This window comes from Acanthochromis polyacanthus, chromosome 11 (assembly GCF_021347895.1).
Source record: "Acanthochromis polyacanthus isolate Apoly-LR-REF ecotype Palm Island chromosome 11, KAUST_Apoly_ChrSc, whole genome shotgun sequence".
Lineage (NCBI taxonomy): Eukaryota > Metazoa > Chordata > Actinopteri > Pomacentridae > Acanthochromis > Acanthochromis polyacanthus.
Genome location: NC_067123.1, coordinates 30123738 through 30140652, shown reverse-complemented (window position 1 = coordinate 30140652; position 16915 = coordinate 30123738). Strand labels below are relative to the sequence as shown.

At 41.5% G+C, this 16915-nt stretch overlaps 1 protein-coding gene across 1 annotated transcript in view; it reads left to right on the top strand.

The window, feature by feature from the left end:
• sdc3 (syndecan 3) overlaps positions 1–9648 on the top strand; it is a 51545-nt gene extending 41897 nt beyond the window's left edge. The window contains exons 3-5 of the mRNA XM_022198680.2: positions 297–1162; positions 2932–3121; positions 6680–9648. Of these exons, the coding sequence (XP_022054372.2) occupies positions 297–1162; positions 2932–3121; positions 6680–6846 (1223 nt within the window). The 3' untranslated portion in view covers positions 6847–9648. The remainder of the gene's footprint in view (positions 1–296; positions 1163–2931; positions 3122–6679) is intronic.
• The last annotated feature ends 7267 nt before the right edge of the window (positions 9649–16915 follow it).

Sequence of the window (16915 nt, the reverse complement as noted above, 5' to 3'; positions counted from 1 at the left end):
GACTCAGACAGCCAAACGGGTTCAGGTCATTCCTCTGCAGACTCAGAAAAGGTCACCATGCTTTCAGACTTCACTTGTACTGCACTTTATTCTGGTAACAGCAAGTGTAACAACCCAAACACTGCAGTTAATTCAGAATGCTGCTGCCAAGCTTTTAACACCCACCGAGGGAAGCGACCGTTATTACCCCAATCCGGGCCTTTGCTGTTAAGTGCTTGTGTTTTAATTTGTTGAGTTTGACACTGCTTGTTGTCGAATAATTAAGTCATTAATTCTAATTTCTCTCCTCTCTTCAGTTCCTGAGATCAGTTTGAGGCCGACATCGGTGGCCGTATCCTTCACCACAGAGGAGCCCCTCCTCCTGTCCACCACCCAGGCCACAGGCCCCGCCCCCTCCGCCTCACCTGCGGCCGAGCCCAGCCCGAGCCCCGAGGACCCCACCGCCACCCCGCTGCCCACCGAGGTCGACGGAGAGAGCGGTGTATTCTGGGACAGAGACAAGGAGCTAGAGAAGGAGAGAGAAATAGAGATGGAGAAGGAGCAAGAGAGGCAGAGGGAGCTGGAGAGGGAGAGGGAGAAGGAGAGGCAGCTGGAGAGGGAGAGAGAACGAGAGAGGGAGAGGGAGCGGGTGAGGGAGATGGAGAGAGAGCGGGAGAGAGAGAGGGAGAGGGAGCGAGAGAGGGAGCGTGAGAGAGAGCGAGAGAAAGAGCGAGAGAGGCAGAGAGAGCGTGAGTTGGAAAGAGAGAGAGAGCTGGAGAGGATCCGAGCCGCTGCTGCCGCCCAGACTACTGCTGCCCCCCGGTCACCTGCAGCCGTTCCCATGGTGACCACCAACCCGGCAACCAGTCCTTCAGAAAGTGCCGCACCCTCCGCCGGTTCAGATGACCTGAGCACCACAGAAGAAGACGACGACGTCTACCTGTCACCTGAACCCACCTCGTTTTACCCCGGCTTCGACATGGAAATCACCACAGAAGAAGAGACGTCCACCACAGCAGAGACCACCCCTGAGCCCACAACAGCCGCGCCCACCACCACCACTACAGCTGCCACCACCATCAAGACCAGGTTCTCCTTCAGGCCCAGGGTTCCCATGACGACGGCCACTCAGGCGGTGCCAGCAGAGAGGACGACCCGCCCACAGCAGCCGGCAACAACACAGGTAAGATTCACCTCAGGTGACTCATTCATGCTGTTTATACTGTTGACATTTGGTGTCAGAGTTTGTGCTCATCATTCACCACAAAAAAAACAGGAAGCTCAGCACGACACAAACAATAACTTCCCCCTGGAATCCTTCAGAAAATGGCTTCATATAGGCTGTTTTCCTCTGCAGGGTCATTTTAAAGTGCACTGAACTTCTTTCAGGGCTGTTTTTCAAGGAGAAAATAGTACCTTCTCCAGCTTAGGTACACCTCAGCAGCAATCAAAGCTCTGTGTGAGTCTCAATGCTGATAGCTGAAACTCTGAGAGGACAATAAGCATCATTTCTCTTCTTAATGTTCATCTTAGACATAAAATTCACCATATAGGCTACTATAACAAAACATCCATTGTTCTATTTCCTAGATGCTCCTTTGAATTTGAGATAATTCTAGTATGGCTGCAATAATGGAGCTGTTTACACCGCGTCCTGCCTGTCCTGAGTTCTGTAATCGGAAAGCCACTTTATGTTGCTATGTGCTGATAAAGACACACTATTTAGTTAGCTTTAGAACCAGTAAAGGTATTTGTGAGCTTTGAAAAGAACCATGCTAGGTGTTTCCTACTGTTTCCAGTGTTTATGCTAAGCTAGGTTAATCACCTCTGGACTCCAGGTCGGTGAGTTAAAGTACAAACAGAAGAGTGGTATCAATTTGCTCATCTTATTCTCAGAAGAAAAGCATATATTCTTACATATTAGACTTTAGCAAAAGAAGCCAAATTCCTCCTATGTCATTCCTAAATTTTTTGACCAATATGTAATAAAACCTGGTGTTTTCTTTATACTTTTAGACTTGTCTGTCTATGACAATCCCAAGTCAGTTCATTTACAATGATGTGTCTTCCACAAATACATGTATGTGTTTCTATTTAAAATTGAAAGCTCTGTAATTTCCTAAAACAGCTGAGCACAGTGGTTTTCAGCAGACACTGAACAAAGAGTTTCTTGTGGACTAGTTTCTCCAGCAGATCTGTACGCATTCGGTGTAATAAGAAGTACTTGCAGCAGGACAGAGTATGTGGGACTGACTCAGAACAAACTGCAGTGCCCTTGTCCATGAATATGTGACTTTTTTGTGTGTGTTTTTGAATGGAGCACGCAGAAGAATAAGCGACATTAGGCCACTTGGGCAATACTTATTAATACGATCGACGTTTTTACAGCTTTACGGTACTAAAAAGAATATCATCAGCCTTGACATTAGCTGTTATCTCAACCCAAGCAGACTTAAATTAAATTATAACGAGTAAAATCAAAGAAAACATAGTGAAGATAACAAGCCAGACTGTGGATTCATATATTAACTGTTTTGATGCTCCGAGTTAATGGACTCATTTCTGTCAGTCCCAATAAAGCATTGAGGTTGGATACCCAGCCGTTCCTCTGACCGCCTCGTTAACACTGACAGCTTAATTATTTACAGACCAGAGTCATTTCTCTGATTGTGGTGCTTCTGTTTGTGTTCTGCAGCCTGCATTAAAGTGTTTAGATTTGTCCAGTTTTCCACATTGTCATTAAGCTGCCAGATTTTATGAAGGGTGTACATGTGTTGGACAATATGCAACTTTCCACCAACGGGAAAACACACAGAGGCTCATTGTTTGAAAGGCCAAGTTGGTGCCATGGAAAGTTCTCCGTGTTTAAGTTTCAGTGCTCAGTGGAACAAATGTGATTACATCGAATGTAAATTTCCTGTCGTTAGTCTCACTTTTCTTCCGCTGTCTCAGGAGGCCAACAATGAGGTGGGAGCCGCGGGACCGAGCGGAGATTTCGAGATTCGTGACGATCGCCGCAACGGTCTCGGCCGGGGCGTGATGCCAGTGGACCCGGATCTGATGGGAAACACAGTGGATGGAGGGAGCTCTGCCGCCCAGCTGCCACAGAAGAACATCCTGGAGAGAAAAGAGGTCTTGATAGGTAAGAATATGTCAGCAAAGGTCATGCTGATGTGCTCTTGTGTTCATGTCACGTCTGGATTCTTGTCCTTGTCGTTCAGCTCTGTGTCTGTCCGTCTAACTGCGTGTTTCTCCGTCTCTCTGCTTGAATAACTGTAATCACCTCTTAGATTGACAGAACACTTCCCCCCGTTGCCTCCTGTGTTCTTTCCCTGCTTCCAGCGAGCTGCTAAGACAAACCTGGCATTACCTCGCGTTCACGTAGTGCGGATTCATCACCATAAGTGAATGTGCTACTTAGACCAGTTTGACCCGTTGAGAACAAGCAATCCTCCTCTTGGGTTATCCAGCCCCTCCTCTCTCCCCCCCTTTTTTTCTCATCGTTTTCCCTCTGGGTGAATCCAATTTCTTTTCAAGTGCCCCCTTCTCCTCTTCCCAAAGAGCTGCTGTAGAAAGCGAGGGAGCAGCCAACTTGCCTGACCTGACTGGCTCTCTGTCTCTCCTTCAGCTGTTCTGATTGGAGGACTGCTGGCGGTGGTTTTCGCCGATTTCCTGGTCATCGGTAAAGATCAGGAGGCAACAGATTTTAGACTAGACTGTGTGATAGAACCAAATCGCAGCCTGTCTGGCTCACACATTCATAGGTAGTGCCGCAAACACGTAGTCACCTTCCTTATTTTCATCTGTTAAAGGAATATGTGAAAGAACATGCAGGTATTTATCATTTTGATGTTTCAAACTAATTTAGAAATCTTAAAAAAAGAACAATTATTTGAAATATAATCAACATATGACCAAGTGCAGTATTCAATTTTCATTAAGGTAAAATATATCAGAGCATACCTTCATAAATAAAGCAAAGTGGTGCTGCAAAGATGCCCCTGGCTACGAATCATATTCTCCAGATGTAGCCAAAAAATCTAAAGTCATGTTATGATTTCATATTTGCTTCGGTGAAAGAGAAAACCAAAAATTACCATCCCTGCTAAAATTCTGACTCATGTTGCAATCATAATCTGTCAAAGTCATCCAGTGTGATTTATTTATTTATATATTCTGCACATCGTTCAGCTCTATTTGCTTGTCATCAGAGCAAAATAGAAATTCTGTATTTTTTGTTGCAAGAAACAATTAAAAAAACCATCCCATCTGTGCCTGTCAATTCCCATCTGGCTTATTTTTCCTCCTCAGCTATATGTTTATATTATACTTTGATCACAGTTGCTTTTCATTAAAGAATCATCTTCAAAGTCTCTATCATGTTTAACACCGGTGGTTGAACTAATAAGAGTCTGCAGCTATGGTGAGATCAACAACGCTTTGAGCTAAACCGACCAAGACCCGAAGCAGCATGCGTGTGTTTGGAGGGCAAGTAGGTCTGAATGGGCTAATCAGCATGCTAAATATGTCACCATGCTCCTAGTGACAAATATTTGCATGCTAAAATGTGTTAATCAGAAATAAATTCTGTGGAAAACAGCCGAGACTGATACTAATGCTTCAGAGATTTTTGTTCAGAAACTGATTTCTGAATTGTTGATGATGATGATGCCCGAGGAAAAATAATAAGCTCACTAACGTTGTTAGAATTCGTCCCGAGGGGAACATTAATATCTGAGCCAGATTTCAAGGCAATCCATCGAACAGTTGCCGAGATATTCAAAATCCTTAATGAGGATTTGATACTGTGGATTCACAAACGTGTACAGATGGATGACGAATTAAAGGAAAAACCCAAACCACATAATGAAACATTTCTGCTCTGATGGGAATGGTTTCTTCAAGGATGCCTCCTTCTGTAGGACATGAAGAGTCACTGGATGGTTTGTTGAGTGAAAATGATGTGAATTATATGTTATGGTCTTCAGTCAGCAGTTCTCAACCATTTGAACCCCTATAGGAGATTTTGGACCAAAGTTTTAGACAACTCTCCACCACCATCATCAAAAGATTAAAATATTTAGTCAGAATGGATTTCATCCCTCCAGTAGAGTTCCAGACACTTGGAGAATCAATCTTGAGGTGTATTTATGCTCTTGTGGCAGCTGTTTTTTCCTTTGATTTGTCACCCATCTGTTGCTCATCGTGTCTCTGTGATGAGAACTTCAAATGATAGAGATAATTAATTTCTAAAGTCCAGTATCACATCTGTCTTCCACGGTGAAATCAGAGTAGGTAAATGGAGTTTTTCACTGTGTGATTGGACCACAACATAATGGTGCCCCGAGTCAAATAGCTGAATACATACGCGGTGACAGTGTTATTTTAAATCCCCCTGCAGCAGTGGGATAAACAAAGTAAACAGCCCCAATACAAAGTGTTCTTTAAGCATTTTGGAAAATAACAGTTTGTTTTCTGCTTTGGCATCAATTCCAAGCACTATAATGAGGGAGTCTTTAACCATTTTGATAGCCGCACACAGCAGGAGCTCATTAGTGATGTGAGGAGGAAGGTGGAAAAATGCAGCTGCTGCCGATTGGTTACACCAGCGCCATCGGGTTGAACTAGTCTGAAGCACTGCAGGGCTGCAATTTAGCTGTTGGCAGCGCAGAATGTGTGTTGGCACATTCAGGCTCATCAGTCTTCACTTAGTAGCAAGGTGATAGTGATGCTGTGATAGATTCGCTCTGCTTTCAGTACTAGAAGTGTCTTTTTAACCCTCCTGTTGTCCTCATTTACGGACACCGAAAAATATTGTTTCCTTGTCTGACAAAAATCCCAAAATTCAGCAAATTTCTGAAAAAACAAAACCTTCCGGAAGAAAATTCCAATAATTCCTTAAAAGTTTCCCTTAAAAGTTTTGTTTTTAAAAGGTCCCCGAAATTTGGCAAGAAAATTCTTTTAAATATTTTCAAAAAATGTGTAAAAATCTTCCAAAAAAAAATCCTAAAAATATCTAAAGTGATTACATATATAAAACTAAAACTTCTAATATTTTCCTTGAGAACATTCACAACCTTCGTGTTGTCCTCCGGGTCAAAACTGACCCAGTTTAAAGTTTGAAAATGTGGGAAAAAAATATATTTTCCAAAGCAAATTTTGCTGGATTTTGGTTGATTTTTTTGTAAATGTTCTTAAAAATATATTAGAAATTTTACTGATATATATATATATATATATATATATATATATATATATATATATATATATATATGCAATCATTTTAGATATTTTTAGTATTTTTTTAGAAGATTTTTACTCACTTTTTGAAAATGTTTACAAGAATTTTCTTGCCAAATTTGGGGGATTTTTTGAAATAAAAATTTTAAGGGGAATTTTTAAAGAATTATTGGAATTTTATTCCTGAAGATTTTGCAAATTTTCATAAATGTGGGGGATTTTTTTGCAGAATTTTTGGATTTTTTTCAGATAAGGAAACAATAGTATTTGGTGTCCATAAATGAGGACAACAGGAGGGTTAAAGCAGCGCATGTGTGTCGTGTTGTTGGTCTGATGCAGGACGCAACAGAGGCTGTAATGGTGTTTTAGTGTTTGTTTACGTGTGTGTGTTAGTGTGTCGTAGCAGCTGATCCACAGCAGATTCTGGACTCACTGATGTTCTGTTTGTGTCTCGCTCCAGCGGTGATTGTGGGAGGCGTGGTGGGCGCCCTGTTCGCCGCCTTCCTGGTGATGCTGCTGGTGTACAGGATGAAGAAGAAGGACGAGGGCAGCTACACGCTGGAGGAACCCAAACAGGCCACCGTCACCTACCAGAAACCAGACAAGCAGGAGGAGTTTTACGCATAACACTAGTACGCCAGAGAGACAACACCGCACACCGAGGGAGAGAGAAAGAGCGAGAGAGAAAAAGAGAGAAAGATACTCTAAAGCCCTCCCCTCCTCTTCCTCCTCCTCCTCTTCTTCCTCCTCTTCTTCTTCTTCTTCGTCGCTTCCCTCCTCATCCCTCTCTCCTCTCGTCCTCCAAAACACTTGAGAGCGCCTTTCTCTCTGCGGACTTTGGGACTTTCTTTTCAATGAAAATGAGAAAAAAGAGGAGAAAAAAAAGGAAAAAAAATCCAAATATATTCAGAAAAAAATAACACGTACACACGAGATGTTTTTAAAGTAAATGTTGTTATTAATATTCTACAGATGCTCCTGTTCTGTATGTAATGATGATTATTTTGTAAAAAAAAAAAACAAAGAAGAAGAAAAAAAAAAGCAAACGAACAAAGCAAAACACATAATTTGTGTTTTCCGGCACACACACAAACAAAAAAAGAAGTTCCTCTTCTGTTTTTAAAATGAAAAAGCTTACAAGAGAGAGGAGAGGAGAGGGGTGGAGCGGGATGGGGGGGAATAAAAGAGCGATGGGCTCGACTCTGCCTCCTCAACCCCCCTGAACAAAAACCACACAAGAGGGTCTGGTTGGCCGCACAGAGCCGAAGGGGTCGAAGGTGAGAGGAAAGGTCTCTTTTGTGCCTTCCGTCCTTCTGGTGCTCAAAGCAAACACGCAAACACGCAGCCACATAAACGCACACATACACACACAACGCTCGAAGGTGGCTCTGACCTCGCTCTCTGTGCTCGGCCAACCGGAAAACGGTGCTCAACCCTCGGCGTGTTTCACAATGTCAAGGAGCCACTGTGGAAACACCGGCCCCCTCTGCTCCTCGAAAGCTGTACAAAGACTAGTTATGGATAGTAATAATAATCAATAATATATCAATGTTTCTGGGCTGGATGGTGAATAATAATGATAATACCATAATAATAATAATAATAATGATACTTAAACAGGAGGATGTGTATTTAGCAGTTTAAAAAAAAAAGTTTATATGTAAATATCAGCGTATCCTTTCTGGCGTCACTAACCATCTGCATGATCATTGAAGAGTTTTTATTCATCACTTCATCACTTTTAGATGAGCTGTGCTCCCGTCACACGCACCAACAAACACACACACACAGCCTCAGACGTGAAAACTTTTGCTGTGCATTTGAACACACCACACAGACTCTAAATATACTGTAATATCATATCATTCAGACACATATCAACCCCATCCTCATCATCCTCATCATCATCATTGTGGTAGTCATCACTTGTGATTGGAGCGCGATCAGGTGGTTTTTCGGTATGTTGTTGATTAGTTGTGGAATCGGTTGCCGGGTCGGTTTAGAGTTTGGTCTGTTTGTGTAAAAGCACAACTACATGTCCAGTCATTTATGTCCCTCCCAACACCCCCCACGCTCGCCCCCTTTTTTGCATGCCTCACTTTCTTTTTCTTCCACCATTGGCTCTCTGTTCGGGGGTGGGAGGGGCCTCTGGGAAGCGTGAGGGGCTTTAATAAAAAAAAAACGTCCACGCAGGGAGTCGCTCCTCGGTCGAAAAATCACAACATTTATCGGTCACGAGAGGAATTGGCGCTCAAGAGGTCGACTCCAACCTGCCGTCGGCGCGTTTTGTGGGGATGGGGAGGGGAACGTGAGGAGACAGGAGGACTGTGCTTCTATCTAAGAGATTGTAACAATAACCACACCAGTGCGACTGGGCTAGTAGCTTCTATTATACTCAGTACTGTAGAAACAAAAATGCATGGGAGTCAAAACTATACTCGTCTGGGTGTGCGCGTGGATGGCCCGTGTGCGTTTTTTTTTTTTTCCCGTCCGTGAGTTTGAACGCGAAGACGGGGCGAGTTACAAGTCGGAATGTACTGTGGTCGAGTGTGTGTTTACCTACTCCAGCAGTTCTCACGCTCTTCCACAGACAGGTAACACACACCTCTTCCACTGCTGTGTGTTTCAGTCACCTGCTCGCCCTCACCGGTGTGAGAAGAGTGTGTGTGTGTGTGTGTGTGTGTGTGTGAGTCTACACCTCCATCCGAACCTGCAACCTGTGTATGTGTGTGTATGCATGAGTGCTTCACCTTGATATTTCACAGCAGACTCTTGTGTACACTGACTAGCCTGTCGACGTGTGTGTGTGTGTCTGAGTGTGTTTAGTCCGTTCACTGCTGAATGTGGGGCGGCTTCGTCCTTCACAGTGGCTATCACACACACTTGACTGTGTCTTCTCACCGTCTGTCTGTCTGTCTGACTTGTCTACCTGTCTGTCTGCGGACAGACGGACAGACAACACGCCGCTCTCTCACAGGCAGGAATGATCTTAACACGTACTGTCTTTTCTAAAGTGACCGTCAAAAGTGTAAACATGTGCGTTTGTACCCATCTAAGCCTGCGTAGCCAAATAAGACGTGTGTGTGTGTGTGTGTGTGTGTGTGTGTGTGTGTGTGTGTGTGTGTGTGTGTGTGTGTGTGTGTGTGTGTGTGTGTGTGTGTGCGTGAGAATGAGGGTAAATTTGTATGTGTGTGTGTGTGTGTGTGTGTGTGTGTGTGAGAGTCTGAGTATGTGTGTGTGAAGCCCAGTGGAGGCTACACTACTCTATGTTTGCTGTTCCCATTCCTGTTTTTATACATTTGCATTTTTTTAAGGCTGAGTTTCTGTCATTGGCTGAGTGAGCGAGAGGAGGCGGATCCTCCACGCCACCGCCCTGTCACTAATCTGCCACTCTGTTCCAAATAAAAAAAACCTGATTGGGTAAATCTGTCCTCTCTTGTCTTTATTTTTCTTTATTTTTTTTTTTAAATAAAATGGGTCAATTAAGTCACCTTTAATTATCTATTCTGCACTTTGTCTGAAGAAACAAAAGAAAAATTGTGCTTTTTCGACTCTTCTTTGGACAGTCTCTATTTATGTCTGCACTCATTGTCCTCGCCAAATCAACCTGTTAACCCTCCTGCGGGTCAAAACTGACCCATTTTAGTTTGAAAATGTGATAAAAATATATTTTCACAGTGAAATTTCTGATGTCTGCATTTTCAACATTTTTGGGAAATCTTTGGTGGAAAAAAAGAAATGTTAAAAATGTTTCTTTAAGAACATTCACCAAAAAAAATCAACCAAAATCCAATTCGCTGGATTTTGGTTGATTTTTTTTGGTGAATGTTCTTAAAGAAAACAGATGTTTTTCTGTTATATGTAATCGCTTTAGATATTTTTAGGATTTTTTTTTTGGAAGATTTTTACTCATTTTTTGAAAATATTGACAAGAATTTCACACAGTGAAATTTGAGGCTATGTTTTAACAACAATGTCTCAGGAATATTAATGATACAAGCCTGAAAATTGTTTCTCATGGTGCCACTGAGTCAGAATTTACAATATTGGATAAGTAATTTAAGAAATCTCTGCTTATGGGTGAGTTGAAATATGAAAAAAAAAATGAAGTCGTCATGGAAATTCCACTTCTCTAACAAAAAATCTATAATGCATTGTGTTCAAGCAAATCAGAAATGGTTAAATAGAATGCCTCTGATTGGAGATGGAATAATCCAGTCTGAAATTCACAGATTACAATTAAATGTCTTGTTTGTTCAAGACATCCCAAAATGTAGTGGAAAAAAGTGACAAATTGTGTTTTTCCGGGCTATTACGTGCTGAACTATTTCCTTGGCCAGGTGGATGCAGTGAGCTTTAGAGCTACAGGTAGGTGGATTTTGTTACCTCTAAATTGAACAAGATGACCTGTTTCCAGTCTTTATGCAAAGCTAATTGGCTGCCGGCTGTAGCTGCCCTCTTCTAATGTCACTTTCAGCAAGAAATCCGGTTATGTCCAACTCCTTTATTAAACAGTTCACACACCAAACTACACTGCACTGCTTCATTATTTTCCCAGAAAGTCGGAAACCAACCGCTGCTCCTGTCATGCAAGATGATAACATATCCTCGGATGTTCTTTTCATACAGGCTTCCCCCTGCCAAACAAGGCTAAAACATGAGGCACCAGATCCACTGCAGCTAATACTGTACTTCAGCTGTGCTAATTCCCTGACAAACGCACCATTAATCAAATCACCAAAACTAATTAACATGCAATGAACCTGGGGTTTTTGGAGCCTCTGGGCATTAAGGTAATCCAGCTTGTTAATGTAATAATGCATCTTTTTCCATATACACACAGTCTTTGTGTACACACCGCAATCAGCAATTCTGCTTTCACTTAATGAAGTATTGTAATTAATGACTTTCAAATGCGTCTCGCTGCAGAAAAGGTCTGGGAGCTGAATCGACTGAGTTGGCGGGGCCATTTCAGGTCGTATGTTCTCCCAGTGACTGTGTGGCTTTCCTCAGTGTGTTTTATTTCCTCTCACAGGCATCTACTTTAGATTATCTTTAGAACTTCATGTATGTGTGATTTTTGCATGCACCACAGTCCTCCTACCTGTCCAGTGCTTACATCACCTCTAGCTCAGTGTCATCAGGGACAGATTGCCTTCCCTGTGACCCTGCTAGAGGATGAAAGGGTGTAGATAGCGGATGAATTCATTTTTATAATGGCAGAAATTACATAATAAATGATTCAACTGTATAAATATTCCATTTTAGAAAGCTTAAAATAAAAATCGGGAAAATCAGGGCAGCATGAGAGAACCGGAGAGGAGGAGCATGTGTTGATCAAAATATCACCAAATGTACCTGCTGCTTGGAAAAGCCTCCAGAAGATGCACTAATATATTTAGAGTTGTGGTTTTTAACACGGCTAATCCACGTTCTACAGGGATAATGTTTAACTGCTTTGACTTATTAATAGTACTCTCTCAACCCCCTAATCAAAGCTGTAGTTTAAAATATTTCTACAAGGTCGAATGTGGCCAAAACATACATTCTGACTATTTTTTATATTTGCAGGCTGAGAGATTTCCATCTCAATTTGAGGTGCCAACAGCGATTATAAAATACATTTGAAAACACCTCTTTCTAGATAGAGTGTCCGGGTTACTCTTCTAATCCAGAGATGAAGCCATCAACATAACTACTACTCTTAGCAGAGAGTCCTCTGGTTCCAGGGAGAACTGCAGTCATTGTGGTCTGAGGATTATCCACCGGCACATTGTTGCTGTAAAGACATGCTGCTCTTGAATTATTTAAATGTCTTTTTTTCAAAGCAGTGTGCATTACAAATGAAGTTCCATTTGTATCCATTTCACTGCGGTAGAAAATTTCGAAGATGGATATCTGAAAACCTGGAAGTATAAAGTCAAAACTGTCAGCGTGGCTCGATGAGATCAGAGAGAAACTGTTTTGTAATGTGGGTAAACTGCTCCTGTATATTCTTGGCCTTCACTGTGGCCCAACTCTGTCTGGGTTCCTCAAACTTGAGCTCGTGCTCATGGCTCTGCTCAGCAGTGGAAGGCCTGAAGCAGTAGATAAATATATTTTAGCAACATACATTCAATAGAAGTTGCATGCAGACTCCAAGTCTCTCTCTGTGTTATCACACACCAGCAGTAGCTTGGCCTACATACCATTTCTGACCCACTGACATTACACGCAGCTCTGGTCTCCTCGCTGCTGCATCTGATAGAGATACTGTATATGTATATGTATATGTATGATCACAGCCTCTTAACACTCTATTTACACTTTCTTAACTCCACAGACCCTCAGGGGAGAAACAGATGTTATAAAAATATACTTATGCTGTGAAATAATTAGGTAAACTGTCCGTGGGGATTTGTGAACACACAGGAAAAGAAAGTATTCTTTGGTTTGTATTCTTAGCGCTACACCAGATGAGACCAAGGTCACCTGAAGTGGAGGAGTAGCTGGCTATCCCTGAATCCAGTGAAGCCAACAAGCTGTCCTGGCCTCGGTAAGTGGGCTGCTGATGTGGAAATGTGCTTCCACACAGAGGCTGAGGGGGGGGGGGGGGGGTTGTCTATGAGCCTCCTCTGGTAGGGAGGGGAACAGCCGAAGAGCAAACAGAGAGCTGGGATGGACTGAAGCAGGTTGATGAGCCTGGGGTCCAAGCAGCACCCCATCTGGTGGGTGAGAGAGGAACAACTGCAGCAAGACAAACTAACTTCAGAGCCTCATTTTAACCTGCATTTTAAGTTTAGCTCCTCAGTTCAGTCCTGCTTATTCTCACCTCCCAGCTGTGTCCCCTCTCAGTCTGGTGGTCTGGATGATCACGATCACAGGATTATTAACTAAAATGTAACACTTTAAGTATTGATGACTGGTTGAAAGTAGGTATTTATTGGTATCACAAACAATCTCCATACACTTCAGTCACAGAGCCCCTGTCTCAGCCTTCAGTTTTCTTCTAAAGCACAGTTTAATGTGTAAAAACAAATCACCAATGAGAGAAAGGAAGTAAGCACATCTAGTAAGCACAATTTTGAGGTATTTCCAAATTTAGATATTTCGCATCATTACATTTCAGAGGGAAATACTGTACCTATCCTTTTGGCAACTTTTGATGTCGAGCTCCCATTTCAGGTGTTTCTAATTTATTATAATCTCCCCCAAACAATGATTTTTTTTTCTATGAAAACTTCTCACATGGTTTCATTTCAATAAATATTCAAATGATCCGTTATCTAATCAAAAATCGAAGATTAGAGAAAAGTCCAAAAACTCAAAACACATTTGTGTAACAGAATTTTTTTTCTTCTTTCTCTGCCATTAATCATCTGACGGGGCCTCGGGTTTATCTGATGTCTCCTGTGTATAAAACTGTATATAAAGTAGTTCAAAGTAGCTTCACCTACAGTACATCAATATACTGATATGCTGATATACTGATGCTTCATTTTTAATAATCTAATAATGGAAAACACTTTTACTTTACTACATTTTGCTGCAGATACTTTGCAGACTGCACTATGCTAAAGCATGATGTTTTTTAATGCAGTACTTTTACTTGTAATTGACTATTTCAACATCTCTTTATTGGCGATCTCGATACTTCTTCCAATGATGTAAGTCTCCCTGAAAACTGCAATCTCTCTACATGTAGACTAAAATACTTTCATAATAACCTAGCCTTAATACCCTACAACAAATTTGATAGTGGTATGGTTCGCATAAGTGTGCTCATTTATACGATCACTGATTTATTATTTTAGCCCTCTCTTACAACAGCAACCAAAACGCAATAATCCGGCCGCCAGTTTTCTGAAAATGCTACATGTACTAGTTCCAACATCATGAGTGCATCTTATTGCTTTATATTGGTACCAAAAATGGAGAGTATCACACCTGCACTAGCATCCCTGCACTGACTACCTCTTAAATACAGGAAAGATTTTAGGTTTATTTTTTTTGTTCATTGTTTGTTTTCGTCCCCTAATCCACCTTCAGGCCTCTCAGATCCTCAGAACCACTGCTTTTAACTGTTCATGGCTGAGGCTGGTGAGTAAGCAAGTTCAGGCCTGGAAAGATTTGGAATGACCTTCTTCTTTGGAGCAAATGTTCCTCCGTTGTTGACATTTTTAAGAGAAAATATCATGTTTTAACTAGCTTTTGGTTGCTTGTAGTGGTCTTAATGTTATTTTATTATATATTTATTTTATTTCAGAGGTATCTATCTATCTATCTATCTATCTATCTATCTATCTATCTATCTATCTATCTATCTATCTATCTATCTATCTATCTATCGCCATGGCCATAAGTTTGGACACAAGTACCATAACGCTTGTGAATCTTAGAAAATACCACAAAATTGTCACTTACCAGTCATAGCCATCAACCAAAAATGAAATACAGATATTTCCAGTGCATAAATTTGATGTTTCACAGCAAATATTGTCATTGGAATATTAACTGCAAATTGTTGCACAAATTTTGTCATTGACTGACGAACGTTTTTCATACACTATTTGCTGTCAAACATCAAATTTATGCACTGGAAATATTTGTATTTCATTTTGGTTGATGGCTATGACTGGTATTTATATTGTAAGTGACAATTTTGTGGTATTTTCTAAGATTCACAAGCGTCATGGTACTTGTGTCCAAACTTATGGCCATGGCTGTATCTATCTATTTCTAAGATAAAAAATACACCAAATTAAATCATTAAATTGTGTTTGCCTTTATAAATAATTTTAAAAATCCTTCAGTAAAAAATAAAACACGATTTAAATAGATCATAAAAGACTGGATCATTTAATGGTGAAACACACATATACTCTCATATTTGGTGCATCCAAAGAATACTTTTTAATAAACTATGATACAGTTAGGGCCAGAGGCCACATAGCATTTTGTTGTCATCAGGGTTTCATGCAGGTGTTCTGGTCGCTGATTGGTTACCTCACTTTCACTCCTCACGCGATAGTTCTCCGTCACATGAGAGAACTAATCAATCAATCAAGCTGATTAACCCGCAGCCCTGCAGTCATTCGCTTCGTGACCCTGCGAGCCTTAATTGATTATTAGCCCTAGTTTATTGGATTTAACGGCGGCCTGGGTCGCTATGGACGAAGACGGTGTTTTAGCTGAAGACTTTGGTAAGAACACCGCTGCTGTTTAATTGTTTCATTGGCTTGTTTTCACCTGCCGAGGAGGAGCTTTAACTCAACTTTCTTTATCACTTTGAAAACTTTGAAAGACTTCAATTTAAAGCTCATAATCTTTCCTGCGAGTGCGGCTCCCGACGTTGCTCGGGTCCGCGGAGACAATTTTAAAACTGGGATATTAACACCGACGACCCGGCGTTTGGAAGCCGGGGACAGGTTAGCAGGTTTAGCAGCCGCTAGCCGGTCACAGCTAATTAACGGACAGGTGAGGCGGCACGAGGCGCTGCACAGCTGGGACACTAATTAAGTCACCGGCTCCTCCTGAGGACTTTTATCAGCCTTTACTCAACCCCGGGTCACCACACGACTTAAGAAATGTGAAAGAAATAACTCTGCCAGCACTATCAAGTTACTTCTTTCAATATAGGTTCTTCATCTTGTGAAGTAATCAATATTTATGGTCTGCAGGGACTTCAACTCAAGGTGAAATTCACTGATATAAAGTCACATCACATGGAACAACGTGGAGCCCATCTTATATTGAATCATCAAGGGGTGTGAAAACAGTCTCTAACATATGCCCAGTAGAGTCTAGTATTTTAATGATTATGATTTTGTTCTTATATTTAACAGCTAAACTACATTTTTAGAAATCATTTTATGCCAAATTGTTACTTACATTCAAATGCAATATGATTCAAAGTTGATTAGTTGGCTGACAAAATGGTATTTGCAACAATTTTAGTAATCACTGGATGATCTTAGTCACAAGCAAAATACCCCAAACTTACTAGTTCCATATACACCGATCAGGCATATCATTCTGACCACCTGCATAACATTGTGTCGGTCTCCTTTATGCAGCTAAAACTCCACTGACCCAGTAGGGCATGGACACAGGACCTCTTGGGCTGTCCTGTGGCAGTGAATTCTGTGGGTTGCAAGATGGGACCGACCGAGATCAGGCTTATCCTGGAGCATCCTACAGATGCTCAATAAGATCTGGATCTGGGGAGTGTGGAACCTGGGGGGACATCTTAGCTCAGTTGTGTTCCCCTGGTCGCTACTGAGCAGTTCTTGCAGTGTGTCGGGGTGCATAGCCCTGCTGAGGGTGGAAACTGGCATCAAGGACTTCTGCTGTCATAGAGGGATGGAGGGATGGGGGGCTAAGGGGTTGTTTGACCTGCAATGCTTAGGTGGATGGTACATGTCAAACATCTACAGGAAAGGAATAAATATGTGTTACTCCAACTCATTTAAGTTAAGAAGTAATACATGTTGTTATATATGGTTTAAGTCAGATTGATTAGTCCCAAATTAGCTTTGCTGAAATGTAATTTTTGGAAGACATGGGAAAAATCAACAAGAAGTTTCCAATTTTTCCCACTTCAGTATTTGCTTTGCTTTTGTTACTAAGCTTTACTGTTCTCTTCTTTCCTTTACAACCCTACTGCAAGAAAACAGCAGCTGAGTTGCAGCATTAAGTCTTGAAGAAAATACTAAAG